The sequence below is a fragment of the Panthera tigris genome, chromosome B2 (assembly GCF_018350195.1).
Source record: "Panthera tigris isolate Pti1 chromosome B2, P.tigris_Pti1_mat1.1, whole genome shotgun sequence".
Lineage (NCBI taxonomy): Eukaryota > Metazoa > Chordata > Mammalia > Carnivora > Felidae > Panthera > Panthera tigris.
In genome coordinates, this window is record NC_056664.1 from 145,638,490 (window position 1) to 145,659,042 (window position 20,553).

The 20,553-nt window shown below is 38.0% G+C and overlaps 1 protein-coding gene across 7 annotated transcripts in view; it reads left to right on the forward strand.

Annotated features, from left to right (window-relative positions):
* The window catches only part of QKI (QKI, KH domain containing RNA binding), a 151,508-nt gene that overhangs the window by 25,124 nt on the left and 105,831 nt on the right, over window positions 1–20,553 (forward strand). For all 7 annotated transcript variants that reach the window (XM_042987503.1, XM_042987501.1, XM_042987500.1 and 4 more), the window contains exon 2: window positions 13,382–13,524. In XM_042987503.1, coding sequence (XP_042843437.1) covers window positions 13,382–13,524 — 143 coding nt within the window. The remainder of the gene's footprint in view (window positions 1–13,381; window positions 13,525–20,553) is intronic.

Genomic DNA, 20,553 nt, shown 5'->3' on the forward strand with positions numbered 1-20,553 from the left:
AAGTTATTTGACTTTTTACTCTCATTCTCACTTGAGTTTATAGTGGAATGTTTTAGAGGTTGGATGCTGTGTGATATTGCAGTAGATTGAATTCATAAGAAGGTATGAGAGTTCTGTTGTCTCTGTTAATAAAGATATTTAAACCATTTGCAAAAATAGAAAACAGTACCTCTCACTATTTTGTTTCTTTGGATAAAAATGTTTTGTTAAAATGTAATGGGGTTTACTATTTAAAGTGAATCACAAGTAATTTAGATGCTTTTCAGTTTTGATTTATGGTAGGGGAAGTATTAACAGGTGTAACTCTCACAAACAAGCTCTTTAGGCTCCTAGTAGTCATTTTTTTTTTTTTTTTTAAGAGAGAGAGAGAGCTTGAGCTTGAACTGGGGGGGGGGGGGGGGGGTGGGGGGGGTGGGGATGATTGTAAGCAGGCTCCAGGCTCAGCACGGAGCCCAACTCAGTGCTTGCTCCCATGATACTGGGATCATGACCTGAGCCGAAATCAAGAGTCAGACGCTCAACCTCAACCGACTGAGCCACCCAGGTGCCACCCCTCCTTGTATATGGTAAATTTTTCAGCACTGAGTCCTTTTTTTTTTTTTTAAGATATGAAATTTATTGTTAAATTGGTTTCCATACAACACCCAGTGCTCATCCCAAAAGATGCCCTCTTCAATACCCATCACCTACCCTCCCCTCCCCTCCCTCCCACCTGCATCAACCCTCAGTTTGTTCTCAGTTTTTAAGAGTCTTCTGCTTTGGCTCTCTCCCTCAGCATTGAGTCCTAAGACCAAAAAATCTGAGAACTCCATTAGACAGTTTGGAGCAGAGGAGTGACCTGTCACTTGGGTTTGAACGGGCTGACTCTGGAAAATAGACACTAGGCTGGCAGGAGCAGTGGTGGAGACAGGGAGACAGTTATGTCATTTCACTGGCTTAGGGGAGAAGTGACTATGGCTGCAACTAGGATGGTAGGGAGTTGAGGGGGTCATGCGGATTCTGGGTTATTGTAAAAGGTGAATAAACAGGATTTGCTGGTGGATTGGATGTGATGTGTGAGAGAATGGACTTGCCATCTTTTAAGGTCAGGAGAAACAAGTTTGGAGGACAGATAGGAGTTTGGCTTTTTAAGTGTGTCAAAGTGACATGTTTAGAAGATAGTTGGATACAGGCATTTGGAGTTCAGGAATGTCCTTGACCAGGATTTCTGTTGTTATTATTTTGGTTGTATTTTTGTATGGTAACGTTTAGTTTCCATTCTAATAAATTAAACTTTTATGATCTCAAAAGAGTACCATATTCTGCATTTTATAAACTCATATTAGAATTGCTTTCTAAGGGTTGCCTGGCTGGCTTAGTCAGTTGAGTGTCTGACTTTGGCTCGGGTCACGATCTCACGGTTCGTGGGTTCGAGCCCCAGGTCTGACTTTGTGCTGACAGTGCTGAGCTTGCTTTGGAATCTCTGTCTCCTCTCTCTCTGCCCCTCCTCCTCTCGCACACAATCTCTGTCTCAAAAATAAATATTTAAAGAAAATTTCTTTCATACAGTATTGTTATATGATAGTAGAATGTATTCTTTAAGAAGGAGTAAACATGTAGTAAGTGTAGCCGGTAACATACATAACGTTACTTAGATTTTCTGAATCTTGTATTTTGTAAAGTATATTTATTTATTTTATTTTATTTTTTTAAATGTTTATTTATTTTTGAGAGAGACAGAGACAGAATGTGAGTGGGTTAGGGGCAGAGAGAGAGGGAGACACAGAAGCAGAAGCAGGCTCCAGGCTCTGGGCTGTCAGCACAGAGCCCAACGCCGGGCTCGAACTCACGAGCTGTGAGATCATGACCTGAGCCGAAGTCGGACGCTCAACCGACTGAGCCACCCAGGCGCCCCTGTAAAGTATATTTAAAGTACCGTATTAATGTTTTCAGTATCAATTTTATTGATATCTGAGGGTACTGTATATGTTGCTCTTGCTACAAAAATGGAAGTTTTCTAATTCTGTGTTGAAACTTGCTATAACGGACCTTTGGAATATTGTATACTGTAGATTGTTATAGCTTTTAAAAAAGCCCTTAGTTTTTTTAGTATGAGGGAGGGATTTTCTTTTGTACATTGGCTGCTGTAACACCCGTGAATGTCATGTGATATCAATTTGTTTTAGTTTATGGAATTAAGGTGATGGTCAGATACACAGGTGGTGCAAGATTACAGTTCTTCAGTTTTTCTCTATTGAGCTTAGGAGGAATTTGGAATACAATTGAAAGGATAATTAAAAATCAAAGAAAGTGTTACCTAGGGAAAGCATCCTACCCTCCGCCCTCCCCCCCCACATAGACATGATCCCTTCAAAATTTTTGGGAGTTCCATTTCAATTTTCACTCGTTTACGAAATTTCTTTTAAAGCCCTAAGTGATTTGGAGCTTGAAAAGGATAAAATACATAGGGCAGACTCCCTCCTCACCTCCCCCAAATATGAGTGTGTAGAGCCTGGTTATATGAGGACTGGGTGCTTTATAGGGATACCATTTAAAGTAAATCCTGGTGCTCAGTAGTTTAGGACGTTTTGAAATGTGAATTTTCTAAGGAGTAGGATTGACTTTGTGGTTCTTGATAGGTTGTTGAGTTTATGCGGCCCTTTCCTGTGGGGTATTGATCTAGAGAGGACACAAAATCAGGTTCTAAGAAGAAACAAGAAGATTCCCAGACTCCTAATTGATAGAACTTCAGAGCAGGAGGAAACCATAAATGTCATCTGGTCTAACCTGATTTTACAGAGGAGGAAACTGAGACCCCGACAGTTAAGTTCAAAGCCACACAACTAGATCTTGCACGGGATCAGAAGTAAAATCTAGATTGCATAAATTCAAGGCCAGTGCTTTTTTCCTTTTTACTTACGGTTATTAAGAAGGGTTCTATTATTGTAGAAAGGGATTGTGGATTGTAGTCTTCCCCCTGTTCTTAAGGCCGGTAAAAAGTACATGTGTTTTTTAAGCAGTAGCTGTTAAAATTTTAAAGATTATTTTGAATTAAACAGCTTATTGTTCATGATTTTGAGATCCTCGATGTTATCGGTAAGCAAGTATTTTAAATTTCTTTCAAAGACTAGACATTTGCATGGCTCTCATTCTCTCCCGCAACTGTCCTCCCTCCATGAGAATAACTCCAAGGCCAAAGCAGAATCTTTATTTTGCAACACGTTTAGACTTAGAAAAGTAGAAATCCTCTATAGTACAGAGGTAACATTAATAACTCCTATAACCACAGTACAATTGTGGGAACTGGGGAGTTAACATAGATACAATATTATTAACTAATTTGCAGATCTTATTCAAACTTGACGAGTTTTTCTATTCACATTCTTATTTTTTGGTACAGGATCCAACCCAAAATCCCCCATAGCATTAGGCCTGTGTCACATTCTTTCATGATGCTTTTCTTGATATTTTTGAAGATAACTGGTCAGTTATTTTGTAGAATATTCTTCACCTTTAGCTTGTTCGATGTTTTCTCATGATTAAATTGAGGTTACACATATTTGACAAGAAAACAGCAGATTACTGTTTGGCCTTTCTCATACTAGGGGTATATGTATCTTACCGGTGATAGTATTTGATCACCGTTTCTTTTCTCCTTTGTAATTAGTAAATGTCTTATAAGGAGGCACTGCACGGATACCCTGTTTCTCATGTTTTTGTTCACTAATTTTAGCATCCATTGAATGGTTCTCACCTGCAAGAATTATTACTATGGTGGTTTCCTAATGGTAATTTTCTATAGCCATCTTTTCTTCTGTATTTGTTAATTGGAATTCAGTTAAGGAAGGTCTATCACTTCTTCATGGATTTGTTCACTCAATTGTTTATATCCTTATGGTCTCAAAGATTATAACGCTACTATTGCTATCATAAGTAAAATCTTCTAAGGCAAGCATTTATCTTTAAAAAGTTAATATATTTAGATGCTTACACATCTCAAAGGCATGACATGTAGGAATGTATGGGAAAAAGTCTCTCTTCCAACCCTGTATGTGTGTACCTGCTTTCTATTGCTGTGAGTTTATTTCTGTTCTTTTAGAAATACTAAAAAGGTTGGGAAAAGTTATTAATAAACATTGCTGGATTCTCAAGTATTACTTTTGGCCTGGATTCTAATGGCATCTACTGGTTTATTGTTGCATCTCCTTCAGATATCCATTGACTGTGTTTCTTAACTAGGTTTCTTAGCCTTCAGATTTCAAATTTGCTACAGTGGATGTTATGTAGAGATAATAAGGGTCGGTTTCCCCTGAGTATTTTAAAAAACTAAATGACCAGAAGACAACATTTTTCTCTAAAAAATACTTGATATATAACATATAAAACTAACCAGGTTTAAAAGTAACCTCCAAGCAAAACCCAGTTTAAATGAGAAAGGATGCCGGGGCTCCTGGATGGCTCAGTCAGTTGGGTCTCCAACTTCTGCTCAGGTCAAGATCTTGCTGTTTGTGAGTTTGAGCCGTGGGTCACACTCTGTGCCAACAACTCAGAGCCTGGAGCCTGCTTCGGATTCTGTGTCTCCCTCTCCCTCTCGGCTCCTCCCCACTTGTGCTCTGTCTCTGTCTCCCAAACATAAATAAAAACATTAAAAAAAATAAATGAGAAAGGATGCCTATGCCAATTAAAATACTGGTTTTTATTAACTTTAAAAAATGCTTTCCCCCATTCTGTTTTGTTCTTTGCAATGGCCTATTTTGTCGTCTTTGCCAGCAGCATCTATTTATTTATTCATTAAGGACTGCCACTTTTCTAGGCACTTAGGCCTAGATTTCACCCTCTGAAGCTGTGTTCTGTTAGCATGAAAAGAGGAGGGCTGCAAAGACTTTTTTTGCAGTCACTAGTAAAACAGTGGACTGGTCTTGTTAGAGCATGGCCGGCAGTAAACTAAGAGTTGTTTGTTCCATTTTCCCATTTTCTATTCTCCAATTACCATCTCTTAACATGAGTTTTAAGGGCTTCTTATTCCAGAAAGCCCTTTATGAAATTTTAAATGAAAGCTGGTTGGACTAGCTGTAACATTGGACCAATTCTTAAATTTCTGAGCATTAAATTTTTTTCTTTCTTATAAAATGAGTATTGTATCTACTTCATAGTCTGGCGAGAATCGCGTAAGAATTAATGTTAAGTATTTTAGCATGGTGGAAGTGCTCATGTTAAAAAATAATTAGGTCTTTGTGGTTTATTTTTATAGTTGGGAGTCAGTGACTTCTTATAATTTTATATAGGGTATCCCATCTTATTTGCAACATTTTGACTGAAAGTACTTTCTAACATCGTAATGAGAATATCTTTATTATTTTACAATTGTAAAAAAAAAATTCGTATAGTAATATGAAATAAAAGCCAGAAGTCCCTATAAATCCATCTCTCAGAGATGATTACTGTTAACAGCTATATCCTTTTTTTTTTGATTTCTATGTGTCAGAAAATACACATACCTAATATAAATTGGATTATATAGTGGACTTTATTTTCTGTAACCTCTGAAAGAGCTTGTCCAGGGAGGTGCAGCTACTATTAAATGCCTTCCATGATATAGAACTGCTGCTGAGAGCAATTATGGAACAAGGATGGACATTTTTGTGAGACCTTTGCTATTTTCATGTTTTTTATGTGAAATTTACCCACAATTTTTTGCAATTGTTAATTAAATTTCCAAAGCAATTTAAAGGAGGGCTATGATGTTTAATTTTGTAATTTTTCTTTTAAAAAAATATTTAGAGAAAGAGAGCATACACATGGGCAGGGGGGGGGGGGGTGGTGGTGGTGGTGGTGCATAGAGAGAGAGAATGGGGAGGGAAAGAATCCCAAGCAGGCTTAATGCTCAGCCCTCGGAGCCTGACACGGAGCTAGCTCCATCTCAGGACCCTGAGGTTTCCACCTGAGTGGGAATCAAGAGTCGGATGCTTAACTGACTGAGCCATCCAGGCGCCCCAAGTTTTTAATTGTTTTGCTTATAGTTGTGAAGTTCAAAATACAATTTGCCCTCTACCCCCCCCCCCCCCCATCGGGTCCCAGGTCCCATTAGAGAATTATTGATAGGTTGATTTTTTTTTTTTTTTTGCCAGTTTCCAAGCAATTGCCTCAAAATTAGGTTTATTTGGTTATTCAAGGAGGCAAAACACATTTCACTAAATGTTGCATATCCTCTGTTAACCTGCTTTTTAATTTATTTGCTTTCTCTTTACCTTATGGGTGTGGCTTTTTTAAATGAGTACAATGAAGTTCTATTATTCCCTGGGTTTTGCTTTGCTCAAAATGTCTGTAAAATTTTCCCTGTATTTAGTAAACTCTGAATTAGAGGTTTCTTTTTACAGAAGTACATAACAGCCACCACTTTAGGTGGTGACAGTGGTTATTTGGTTATAAATAGACTCATAATGTTATTTTTTTAAGATTTAATGTTTCATGTAAATAGAGGCTAGTCATTTAATTAAGACCTAAAATAACAAATCTTCCTTTGCTTTTGTATGTTCAGGTTAGAGTCCAGCAGATAGTGTGGAAATAGCCCATTTAAAGATCAATTGAAGTGCTGAAAGCTTGTCATTTTAACTTCACTTATAAAATTTTTGCTATGTACATCAAGGCATATAGTTTTATAAATAAGTGGCTCTTACTTTACTGAATAAATTAATGGAAAATGCTAATTTAAAAAAAATGAGACAGTAATGGTCAAATGACACTAACATTTTCATTTCTTTCTGTATTTTAGATCCAACTGTATTACAATGATAAGATAATATATCGATGGATTTTAAATGTAAGGCACAGAGAAAAAGCAGATAGATGTGCAAATAAAATGTGTATGTTTAAAACAGTATAAATAGCCAGTTGAACAATTGGATTAGCTGCCACAACATTGGGTATAAGATGTGCTTTGTATGAAAATGTTTTCAGTGTTTTAAAAAGTTGTCTTTTGGAGCGCCTGGCTGGCTCAGTTGGTTCGGCTCAGGTCATGATCTCATAGGTTTGTGAGTTCAAGCCCCTCGTCGGGCTCTGTGCTGACAGCTCAGAGCCTGGAGCCTGCTTCGGACTCGGTGTCTCCCTCTGTCCCTGCCCCTCCCCTGCTCATGCTCTGTCTCTCTCTCTCCCAAAAATAAATAAAAACATTTATATTAAAAAAAAAAGTTGTCTTTTAATTTGTATTGTTAAAATCCTAAAAATAATTATTTCATGCGTTTTTAAATACTTTTTGTATATCATTTAATAGCTTTTTTGTGTACTACTGAACTAGTAAATATTTTTCATATTTCATTTCCTAATTTTCATTTTCTTGGTTTAAGTTTGTTGAAAAAATTCTAAACCAGATGGTAAAATAGGATTATACTCTAACCTTTATCCAGTCTTTCAACATTGCAGTATTGAATTTATACATAGCCGTTATCTATCTCTCTCTCTATCTATCTTGGGAAATAACCACTTAATTTTATATTTTAGATTTCTCAGCCTGTATTTTTCTGTTCTCTAATAGTTCTTTATGTTGTCCTCATTTCTGACATTTTACTTTTCCACAAAGTGGTCGATCTGTTAGCTAATCCTGTAATTCAGATTTTTTTAAAACTGTAAAAAATTTTAAGGTGGCAGAGAGTGGGATCCGCATGTAGTAATTCAGATTTAATCAAAGAGTAGTGGTGATAGAGAGCCAAAGGCAAAAATGAGCTGAGCTTTATGAAACATAAGAATGATTTCAAAGCAAAGCGTTTAGTTATGTTAGGTGAATTAGGGAAAGGGAAAAGGCAGATGATGTAATATTAACAGGTCACATGGAGCCACAGCTGTGTGGTGACTGTTTTCCCTCTTAGTAGCAGAATTCATTGATAATAGAGGTTTCGTTTGAAAAAGGAAAAAGAATCAAGGTAGTTAAAAACAGAGAAATGTAAGGAAACAGTAGTATAACCAAAACAAGTTTTCAGACTTAAATATTTTTCAGTATACTGACATTTGAAAAAATGGCATCACCAAATATCAATTCTAGGAGCCTGAATACTGGAAGTGTATATTCTCAGGAGCTGAAAAGTTTGCATTCTAAACTTGATGGCACAACCTATAGACTCCAAAACAGATTATTTCCCGTTTAAACTAGTGGGTCCAGAAGGGGGTTCGAGTCCTAACCTAGCTTGAGATGTCATCAGATAGTTGAGAAGGCATGCCTGCATTTCAGTATGCGAGCTACAGAAATGTGTGTGCTATGAAACTAGTTAATTGGCTCCTTGATTCAGAATAGTCATCCCTAAAGAATGTCAGCTGATAGGTAACACTGTGAAGGCAGTTGCCTAGTAGAAAACAACCAGGAAAAAAAGTTAAATCATCTATTGGTATTTAAACAAACAGTTGTGGAAGATGAAATGGTGGACGCTTGAGCCGAAGAGGTAAAGGTATCCTTAACCACGCTGTGGAATTGGAGTGTGGGGGACTGGAGGTAGGCAGCCGGAGTGTGCATTCTCATCAGTTCTCAGGATGAGTGGGGTACAGGATTTTCCATTTCAAAAGGGCGTGGCCAAATGTAGTATGTCTAAATGAGTGAGAGGGTATAATAAAACCATGCTGTTTTAAAGCTCAGAAGAGGATACTTAGATACAGAACTGTTCAAGTATTTTTAAGATCATCTTAAGAATGAGGCATTTGATGTACTTTGTGGACTTTGGAGTGTGAGCAAATGAGAGAAATTTCAGGAATTTTGATACAGTAAAATTTATAAACTGATAACTCCAGAGATGTCTAAAGCAAGTTGTCTTGATATTGGGGATGTTTTGGGGTAATTGTGGTGGGAATTTTTTTTTTTTAATGTTTATTTGTTTTTGAGAGAGACAGAGACAGAATGCGAGTGGGTTACGGACAGAGAGAGAGGGAGACACAGAAGCAGAAGCGGGCTCCAGGCTCTGAGCTGTCAGCACAGAGCCCGATGTGGGGCTCGAACTCATGAGCTGTGAGATCATGACCTGAGCTGAAGTCGGACGCTCAACCGACTGAGCCACCCACGCGCCCCTGTGGTGGGAATTTTTATACTAGGTGATGGAACAAGTGGTTCTGAACTTTTAGTTCTCTGAACCACTCTTGTAGGTTATGAAAGTAGTGTGGACATGAGCAGACATTTGAGCATTGTCATGTAATGTTTGATACAACAAAAGTATACAGTTGACCCTTGAACAGTGCAGGGAGTAGGGACACTGACTCCCCTCATGGAACATCCGTGTGTAACTTTTGACTCCTCCAAACCTTAATTACTAATAGTCTACTGTTGACTGGAAACCTTACTAATAATATAAACAGTCAATTAACACGTGCTTTGTATGTCATATGTATTATATACTGTATTCTTACAATAAAAGCTAGAGGAAAAGTCAATAAGAAAGTCTTGTGTAAATGCAATAAGAAAATCTTTGTGTAGTATAAACCGTGTTGTTCAAGGGTCATCTGTATAAAACCTATTAATTATGAAGAGCTTCTGTGTTTCATAAGTGAACACCTATAAATCCACCACTTAAGAAGGAACTAAAGCACTACCTGTACCCATGACGCATTTCTGTAATATTTTGGCTATGATTAGATCAACTTGATAGGAAAACATTAACAAAAACTTCTGATTACCATGACTTAGGACTGAAAGCTTTGGAGAAGAAAACTTTTTAAAATGTGGGGTTACAAGGGGGAAAATAATAACTGGGGTCCTTGCATACTAAGGTTGGAAAACAATGGATTCAGTTGAGTTATTCGGTAATCAACCTCTAATTAGTGAGGTACAGGTACAGAGAGGTTAAGAGACTTGTCTAAAATCACATAAATAGGGGCGCCTGGGTGGCTCGGTTGGTTGAGCGTCCAACTTCAGCTCAGGTCACGATCTCGCGGTCTGTGAGTTCGAGCCCCGCGTCAGACTCTGGGCTGATGGCTCGGAGCCTGGAGCCTGCTTCCGATTCTGTGTCTCCCTCTCTCTCTGCCCCTCCCCCATTCATGCTCTGTCTCTCTCTGTTTCAAAAATAAATAAACTTAAAAAAAAAAAGTTAATAAAATCACATAAACAGTTACTCTTAGAATCAGAACTTTTTTTCTTTTTTTAAAGATTTATTGTTTAAGTAGTCTCTGCACCCAACATGGGACTTGAACTTAAAACCGTGAGATCAAGAGTCACACACTCTACCCTACCATCTGAGCCCCAGAACTTGTTTTGACTTGAGTGTTGGAAGTAACATGCCAGGAAGTGCTCGTGATTGCCTGGCTAGAAGGGTGCTGTTGATAAAGGCAGTTAAGCACTCCGCTGGTTAGACCCCACAGTAAGATGGTAAGATCCTTGAGAACTAGGACTTCGTCATCTTTTCATTCCCATCCTACGATGTTGTGTATATAATTTGTGTTCTGTTGTTAAATTGAGTAATCTATCTTAGAGACTGAAAGAAACGTGGTAGAAAGACTTTGTATCTTAAGTAGAATTTATAGTTATATTGGTTGTACCTTTGCCTCAACGCTCTGTAATTAGAAACAAAGGTCAGAGTTTCTTCCCTCTGGACTACTTTCTTGACCTTAATAGCCTGTGGCAGAGTTGATTATCCTGCTTTTGTGTTTCCAATCTGTACCTCTTTCTGTTCTTCTTCTTTGGAGTATCTATTTGTTCACGTACTTCCCAGAGGAGACTAGCTTCTTTGAAAGCTTGGAACCTTGACTTAACTTTAATGCCTTAGAACCTCTCTGTGGCTCACTCACCCACCCATCTTCCAGACCACGGAGTGTTGACCGAGGGCCTGCTGTTGCTCCAGGCACTGTTCTAGGAGCTGGGGCTACCGCGGGCAGCAGAGTCTCATCAAAATTTCAATTATTAATCAGAGAATCACACAGATGTTTATAGAAATTCAATTTAAATGGCAAATGTATTCTTCTTCCATTTTATCATCTAATTGGAGATGTGATCAGTGATTATTGTATCTTTATGTATTTTTAATTTAATCATTTTATGTGAATTTTCTTATAATTGATTCTCTTGGTTTATCTAAGTTTGATAAATTTGTTTACCTGGAATTAATGTTGTTTTCTTTTTTAGTCTTTTGTATTACTATGGTTATAGGATTTTAATATTGAATTCTTCTTGTATTCATGGTATAAATTCCACTTCCTTGGTGCATTATTTATTTAATATGCTCCCCTATTCATTTAGGATGTTTATATTTATATTTGTAAGCACATTTTATCTATAGTTTTCTTTTATGCTGTTGTCAGGATTTTTATATCAGTGTTACTACCATCGTAACAAGAATTCGGCAGTTTCTGAAGAGGAAATTTAAATGTAACAAATTAATATTGAAAGTGCTTTTATATAGAGACCTGGACTAAAGGATATATGCACACTTTTAATTGAATTTCCCTAATGTCCTTTGGTTAATTACTTGCTGTAATTATGTAATTATGTAAACATTTATGTTTAAATTATTACTTAGTGGTTGAAAACTTGATTGGAGAATTGCTGTTGCATGCTGATATAAAGTCAACACTAGTTTGATACTGGACATGTTTAGTAGGAAAGATTCATTATTATAATAGAAATACACAAAAAGAACTTACAGAGTGAAGTCTTGTTTTTATAATGTAGTTAAATCCAAGGTGCATTCTTTTGATTTTTAAAAAATTTCATTTGCTATTCAGAGACGCACATTTGGTAAGCTTTGACAAGCAAATTGTTACCTCAGAGATAAGATGGTTATAAAATGAATGTTGCCATCATTGAAGCAGAAAATGTATTGTAATACAGTATTTTCACTGATTTAAGACTATATAACCGGGTAAGAACACCTTTGATCATGCCTTTTTGGTATGGTGGGTTTTATTTAACAAAGAGATATAAATAACTAGTTATGAAAATTAAAGTGTTGTACATTCATATTTCATAGTTCCTTAATCGCAACAGATTGAAATTCCATGTTTGGAAGGTATACAAAATACATTATAAAAATAAAGCCCATTTTACCTTTAAATTGTAATGGACACAAGCCTTTTCCCCCCCTTTCTGTAGCATGGAGAGACATTTATAGAGGCATCCAGCTAATTTAGTAGTGACAACCCTTATTAGACGGTATGTTCCGATGGGCAGGGCCTGTCCTCTAACACGTCGTCTTGGAAACTTAATGAAGAATTCTTGAAAGAATTGATTTCTTTGTTCAAGTCTTGATTCATTTAAGTAGATTTCTTATACTTTTTCTTATAAGAAATATATTTATGTCTGGGAACTTTTTAAAAGGTCATTGACCAGGGTGTCTGGTTGGCTTGGTCGGTTAAGTGTCTGACTCTTGATTTTTGTCTCAGGTCATGATCTTACAGTTTGTGGGTTCAAGCCCTGCATTGGGCTCTCGGCTGACAGTGCAGAGCCTGCTTGGGATTCTCTCTCTGCCCCTCCCCCACTTGTGTGCACGTGCTTGTGCTTGCATGCACGCGTTCCCTCGCACTGTCTCCCAAACTCTTTTTAAAGTCATTGACCCTAGGTATTTCTGCTTTCTTTCTTATATTTCAGTCATTAATGCAATGTAGTTTGATCTCTTTTAACCATCTTTTCCTTGAAACTTCTCTGATCACCAGTGGCTTAGTGGTCAAATTCAAAGTACCCTATTTTGCTCTTTACCTTATTACTATGTTTTTGTGGCATTTGACACTATTGATCACCTTGTCCTTGGTTCTGTTATTCTTCAGCTTCTTTGACACCTCTCTTCTTACTTCTGTTCACCTCCAGTTCTTGGTTTGGATCTCTCTTCTTTACTCCTTAAATGTTGCTTTTCCTAGGATTTGGTCCTTTCTTCTCCCTATATCCTCTCTAAGACATCTATTCCTATAGCCTTAACTAACATTTGTGTATCAATCTAGACTTCTGAACTTAAAATCTGTGTTATCTACTGGACGTGTGTTTATCCAGATACCTAAAATAGCTAAGGAAGTAGTCCAGTTTAAATCTCATTCAGACGGATTAGTTCTGAAGTATAAAAGAGCCTTTGGTATTAGTTTTGTGTGATAGACATTCTTATTTGACTAAAGTTCTCATTTGGAATGAATGGCCTCATTTAGGTATGGAGAAATTAGGTAAAATAATAGGTTTATCTCATAGTGGTTAAGAGCGTGGGCTCCGAAGTTAATTTAAATAAAATATATTATTTCGTTGATACAAATTTGATTCCTGGTAACAATTAATTAAAGCTATAGTCCTGTTAAACATAGACTTAATCCAGGAAATGATAGAATAGGTTAACAGTTCTTTACTCTTTAACACCTTATCAATGAAACCCCTCCCTACCTTCTTTTTTTAATTTTTTTTTTCCTGGACTAGCAAGAATATTTTTTTGTCTAACACATTTAAAATTTTTACTTTTAACAGAAATTAGCAGAGTACGGAAAGACATGTACAATGACACATTAAATGGCAGTACAGAGAAAAGGAGTGCAGAATTGCCTGACGCTGTGGGACCTATTGTTCAGTTACAAGAGAAACTTTATGTGCCTGTAAAAGAATATCCAGATGTAAGTATATTTTGTTGTTTTATTCAATTTTTTTTCTGCTTCACATACTTTGGGAAGGGATATAGCTGGTGGTAAATAAGCATTGTCAGCTGCTGAAAAAAAAAATGCCCTGTGAGGGACTAGAGGTGTGAATAATTTGGCGTGGGCAGTTTAAAAACATTTTTAAAATAATGTTTTCATTTAAGTGCTGTTATGTCACTTTTGAAAATGCACACGGTAAAGACTTGGTTTTAGATTTCAAATTAAGGCCAGAGATACGGAAACAGCTTTGGCCTTAACGTCACAGAGAGCACCGGATACAGTTCTCTGCTCATCTTTAACCCGATTGCAGAGAAGCCGCAGCCTGGGCCACGCCATCCTTTCAGTAAAATGAGAGGTTGGACTGTGTGACAACTGAGGTTCCTCTCAGATCTAAAATTTGTATGACAAGCGCTCCTGATAATTTTTTTCTTGTGTTTTGTCTTTTTCATTCTTGTTTCTTGCTCAGCTACACTCCATAAACATCTTGTAGCAAGTAGCGTCTTTGTCCTGTACCAGTTAATTTGTATTTAGCTCCAAACTCTTTGTGTTTGTTACAGAGCCCTACGTACGTCATATGGTTCTTCTCTCTGACTTCATCTTAAGTGATTTGTCCTCTTCCTCAATACAGTGTAGTCACATTGGCTGCTAGAACAAGTCAGGTGTATTCTCAGCCTAAGTACCTTTAGGTTAGCTGTACACTGATTTAAGATTTTAGTTTAAGTGTTACTTCAGAGAGCACTCCCCTCACCATTTTCTCTAAAAGCAATCTGGTTAGTACTCGTTGTTTCACGTAAGTCTTTTTATTTTTCTGCAGTGGCATTTACTATCTGATATTTTTAAATTTATTTTTCCCCCAACAGAAAACAAGGTACTTAAAACAAGAACCTGTGTTTTTGTTGTTTACCACGTACTCCCTATATACATAGTATTTATACAAATTGGCTCCAGCTATTGAATAAAAAGGCGATTTGGTGGTATTTTGCTAGGTTTCAGAGAGCTATTCTGCAAGGAGTTGGTATTATAAGGTCAAAATGTGATGTACACTCTAAGACTCATTGATTATGTGGACAGTATACTAGTCGGAAGATGGAAAGTAAATGCCTTAAGTTGGATTAATGGAAAGAAGCTTTGACATTTCACAAGTTGCATTTCTTTCTTTCTTTCTTTCTTTCTTTTTTTTTTTTTTTAAATATTTTATTTATTTTTGAGAAAGAGAGCAAGTGTGGTGCAGCTTTGAGAAGCTCAGCATCAGGAATTTGGACTTTCTCTTTGCTCTTAACATAATTTGGCTTCAGTGCCTCCCAGACTTTATCTTCAAACTTCAGGTTCTTAGGAGAGAAAATGTGTTTTGGATCAATCTGCCATGAGTGGGGATGGGAGGTTACATAACATAACCTAGACATGGTCTCTCGGGTCCCGCACTTGAGGACTGGAATGATTCCTAGAGATAGGAAGTTGTGATTTGGGCAGCTGTCCCAATTCGAGTCTACTGCTGTTTGGTGTTTCAGTATCTCCTAAAGCATATCAGCCTTCTCATCTCATTGTTTAAACTCGAAAGGATAAAGTTTCAACACTAGTCATTAACATAGAATATGTAAGATCATAAGACCTTGTTAGAGACTATAACCTTGATCTGCCTGGTCCCCATTCTTCTGGAAAAGAAAAAATCCTGTGCAATGAAGGGATATTTATATTGCATTATTTAAGACTTGTATCATACAATCCTCTAAGTCAGAAGGGATATATTTTATAGTGTGGGTCTGGAGGTATCTTTTCACTCTGCTTCTTTCTTCTGCCAGTTGGGATTCACTGCCATGGTCAAATCCTGTTGCTGACAGGTGTCTTGCAGCAAAATATTGTTTAGGTCCTCAAAATGGGGTTCCCAGGACTATCGTACCCCTACCTTCTGGGAACTTGTAAACGCTCAAGCCCCATCCCAGTCTAGCTGAATCAGAAACTCCAGGGGCAAGACTCAGCCATTTGCCTTCCAGGCCCTGTAGATGATTCTGACGCATGGTGAAGTTTGAGGGGCACTGCTCTTACTTGTTTATCATCAGAATAAGCCGAGCTAACAGGTGGTTCGTTTGCCAAGCGTTGTTCCAGGAAGCAAGTACTGTGGTGAATTACACAGTGCCTCTGCTCTTGCGGAGCAGACGTTGCAGTCCAGAGACACACAGCCCACAAATGAATGTTTACTTTAGGTGCAGTCAGTGCTATGGCAGCAAATAAGTTGAGCTAAGCCTCTAACTGGTGGCTATGTACTTATAGTAAAAGTATCTATTCTCAGATGGAGGGAATGCAGAGATGTGAACCAAGTGATGGGGAGGAAGGCATGGAAATTATCTGGGGGAAGAACATGCCAGGCAGAGCGAACAGCAAGTACGGTGACAGGCATGAGTGTGCCTGGGAAGTGTGGTCGGATGCAAGGTTAGAGAGTTAGCAGAGGGGCCGTGTCCTGTAGGGGCTGTGGGACCCAGCAGGGATTTCAGACACCGTTCTGGGTCACAGGTTTTGAGCCAAGGAGTGATGTGAGCTAGTTAGCTGGGTTTTAACGATTCGTTCTGGCTGCTGGGGCAGTGGTGGCAACAGGGACACGGCTAGGGGGCAGAAGAGGAGCTTGAACCAAAGGACTTAGAGATTCTTGGATCCCGCTATTTAGAGCCAGTAACACTTGCTCTGGTAGATTGGGTATCGAGCATGAGGGGAAGAAGTCAGGTCGAGCTTGAATGTTTTGAGCAGTTGGAGTAATAGAGCCGTCAGTGCCTGCGGTGGAAAGACTGAGGCAGGAGCCCTCTGGGGAGGCGAGGCTCTGATGGAGAGCTGTTGACTTTGAAGCTACACATCCAGGACTGGGCATATCAGACAGGCAGCTGTGTGTGTGCGTTGCAGATGCCTCTTGGCACCCCAAAGTTTCTATTTTAACCATGCTTTTTAAGTGAGAAATTCGGTTACAATTCACGAGAGGAGAGAAACGGATATAAAACCATGCTGGTTCTCCAGATAATTTTGTAATGCCCTAATTTTAATTTTCTGTTATAAGAATTTAAGTTCTGTTTCATGTAAGAATCCTGTTATAAGAATTAAGATAATTAAACTTGTCATAAAAATTTAAGAATTTTTTTCTTTGAGGTTATTAATCTGTACCAAATGAGTAGCAACTGTTTTATGACCTATATTAGGAACTTTATGTCAGCTTTTGAAAAAAAAAAAGTATTAAAGTAAAACAAGGGAATGTGTCAGATTTTGGCAGTAAGGGAAAAGATTTATTTCAGAATTGCGAGTTTGATATTGGCCACGGTGAAACAAATACGCATTCTTATTCTGGCATTTTTTCACTTAGTGTATCTTAGAGATCATGAATTATGCTTCTCTTCCACCCTTCCCGTTTGTGTCTAAGCTTGATTTTGTGAGTGAATTCATCCTATTTGACTCACAAATTATTAAAACTTTGAAGGGGCATGTGACATAGTAGTGGGAAGGATGGATTCAGACCCAGACTGCAGGCTGGTTCTGCCAGCTTACTTTGTAACTTTGGGCAGGTTATTTGTCATTTATGGTTTTCCATTTTCTCATCTCTAAGGAGATAGTAAGTCTCACAGGTTTATGAGGAGTTGTAAGTGAGTTAATACATGAAAAGCACTTGAAAAATGCCGTAATACTATAGAAGCGTTAACCAGAATGCAGGATCTGTGAGGGTGGGCATAGTGTCTCTTTTTGTCTTCTTGCTGGTTCGAATAGTGTCTGGTCAATGGTAGATGTACCACAGATACTTGTTCATAACCTTGTGAAGGCTGCACTCTTTCAAACACTACTAAGCTTTTATTTTAAACTTGGCCTTTGCATTTGCACGTAGCAACTTATTTTATAGAAGTACGTGTTAATTTGGAGGTATTGTTTTGGACTTGGTTCTGTATAGCTCTGGGACTGATAGGAGAAGAAAGTTTCAGATTTAGTGTTTGAGAAATGAAATAGTGTGGTATAATGTTCCTTGTAGCGTTTCTGAATCAGTGGCTTAATGATGTGGGAAGGGGAAGGTAATATGAGTAGCATATTGAAAATGAACTGAGATTTTTTTCAAAATTGATATTTATTAATACTTACAGTTATTAACAAAGCAGACTTATATTGCATCTCTGCTGTATTCCAAACACATCCTGGAGGTAGGGATATTAATTCGTTGAGAAAACTCTTTGACATAGTTGTTTAGTAGTGGGGTTTTGAGCCAGACAGGCCTCAGTGTTGAATCTTGGCTTTACTCCCTTACTGGCTGTATTTGTCAGCAATTGCCATAATAATGCTCCAAAGGAAGCTATTCTAAACCTTACTGGCTTAAAATAACAAGCATTGGTTTTTGTGCTCTTTAGCCTTTGCTGTATGGGGGCTGAGATTTTGTTGATTGGGCTTAGCCGAACTTGACCTAGACCAGCTGCAGGTGGGTTTAGATCTTTGTGTTCTTGCTGGGCTCAGTCCAAAGGGGCAAAAGCTACTCGGAGCATGCTCTTCTCGTGGCAGGTCACCGGAGTGCCAGAGCCAAGCCTGATTGCCTCGGCACAGGTAAGGCCTCTGCTCCCATCTGCTAACATTCCATTAGCTCCGTGATTGTCAACGATGGGTGATTTTGCCCCTCTTGGATATTTGGCAATATCTGGAGATATTTGGGTCTGGCAGAACTACAGGGGAAGGGGTATTAGTTAGTGGCATCTAGCAGGTAAATGCCAGGAATGTTGCTGAACATTTTACAATGAACAGGGCAGCCCTTCCACAACAAATGATTATCCTACCCCGAGTGTCTGTAGCACCGAGGTTAAGAAACTGCATTATCAACTCAGTGAGAAGGGGACTGGACTAGATATTTGCTGACAAATCATCCAGACTATCCCATTGGCTTTGAGCACACGTTAATTTTTTAGAATCTGTTTCCTCGTCCATTAAATTATAATGTCCCCTCCTAAAATTGTTTGGCAGAATAAAGGTAACAAATATATGGCATATGATAGAGCGCTCGATACGGTTCTTCTGATTGTGAACATAAAAAAAAATTCCATCCTTGAACGAGCCCACAGTCTTGAATGAAAGATAGAATATATTGCATTAAATATTTAAGACTGTTTCAGTTTATCATACATTCATAAAGTGACAGACATGAATGAAGATTACAGTTATACATAGGCCATCAAACTGGTAATTTGGCTGATTGAGTTATTAAGGACTTGCTTGAATCCATGGAGATTTTATAAAGCAGTATGTGAATGAAGTTAACGATTGACACAAGTAAAAGATGTTATGTTTCAATGAGTCAGTAATAATTCTGTCATTAAATTTACCTAGTTATTCAGTTTTGAGTTGTGAGAAATTGTTTTATAGGATCTGCCACAGTGGTAGATAAGTTTCAAATGTCAAGGTCTAGCTGTTAGGGATCTTAGTCGTTCTAGTATATATGTGAACAGATTAGGTTGCCAAACTTTGTTCGGGACATGATGTGAAATGGTAGTGAGGTGTTCTCTAGATATTTAATATGAACATAACTCTGATTTTCTGACGTTTTTACAATGGGTTTTAGTTTTGAATGTTGGTAGCTTTGAAAGGTGGGTCATGGGTATAGGCTGTCATGATGAGAATTGTCAAAGGTTTGTAAAATGGATAAATGCATTTTCAAATATTTTTCCCAACAAAGATCCCAGCCTGGCAACCGTAATTAATATTGTAGCTTTATAATTACTTATCACATCCTGTAGTCTCGTAACAGTCATCTGCTCATGGTGGACCAAGAGTCTCAAGTCCCTTCAGTTCAGTTCCCTGAGCTCACAGATATAACGCGGCTAGCCATAGCTTCTGATCTAGTATAGAGTATAGGGTTATTGCTTTTCTCCCATTTCGCAAGATTGTCTCCTGCATATTGGATGTTGAGCTAGCATCTGTTTGGGATGGATCATGAGGAGACGCGGGGGCAGTGCAGTCTGCTATCTTTCGTTAGGCCTTTGAGCTTCGGACTGTTGTGGCTTCCTTATTGTGGTGAAAGAATTAACCAAGAGTCTTCACGTAAACGACTTTCACCTTTGTTCTTAGAAATGTCCATTGTTTAATGGACATTAAATCAAAATGTAATCATCTGTAAAGTCTCCTTTTTCAGTACCCAGGTTAAGGCCCAGTTTTTGCCTGGATTGGATCTTAATTATGGGTGAAAATATAATACATTAAAAGTAAGATCTGTCTGAAGACAGAGTGTTGATTTTCGGGAAGGTTGGCATATGCTTTCACTGAGTGCAGTTGTGAAGTGTTTCAGATTCGATATTAATCTCTTGGAGATTTGAATTTGGCAGTACCATTTGACGATATTGAGCATATCTTTAAGTTCTAGGCAGAGAAACTGTTACTGTTGACTTTGAACTTTATTTATTTATTTATTTATTTATTTATTTATTTATTTTGAGAGAGAGTGGGCGCACGCACGCACAAATGGGGGGGGGGGCGGGGGGAGAGAGAGAGAGGATCCCAAGCAGGCTCCGTGCTGTGCTGTCAGTGCAGAGCTCGACGCAGGGCTCAAACCCATGAGTCGTGAGATCACGACCTGAGCCAAGACCCAAGAGTTGGACACTTAATGGAGTGAGCCACCCAGGCGCCCCGTGAACTTGAAACAGATAAATTTAGTGAGGGTTAATTTTGTGACTTTTGTCTTTTTGGTGTTGGTTTGGAAATTTCCCTTTTATTTCACTATATAAGGGCATATTAAGACCTGCTCTGTATGAGATATTTAATAGGGTCTTTATGGTCCGAGATACATTAAATATGTTGGTATGTTAATAGAAGTTATTCCAAAAAGGATTTCAAGATAGTCTGAGAACAATACATTTTTGTTTAGCTCATGTTTTCTCAAAGTTTAACAATTATAAAAAGAACAAGCCTTTTCAGAGTCTTAAAATGCTAATGCTTTATTTTGTAAGTGATGCATTTTAATATTTAAAAGGAATTAGTGTTCAGAAGAACAGATTAGAAAACAGAGTTTATTTT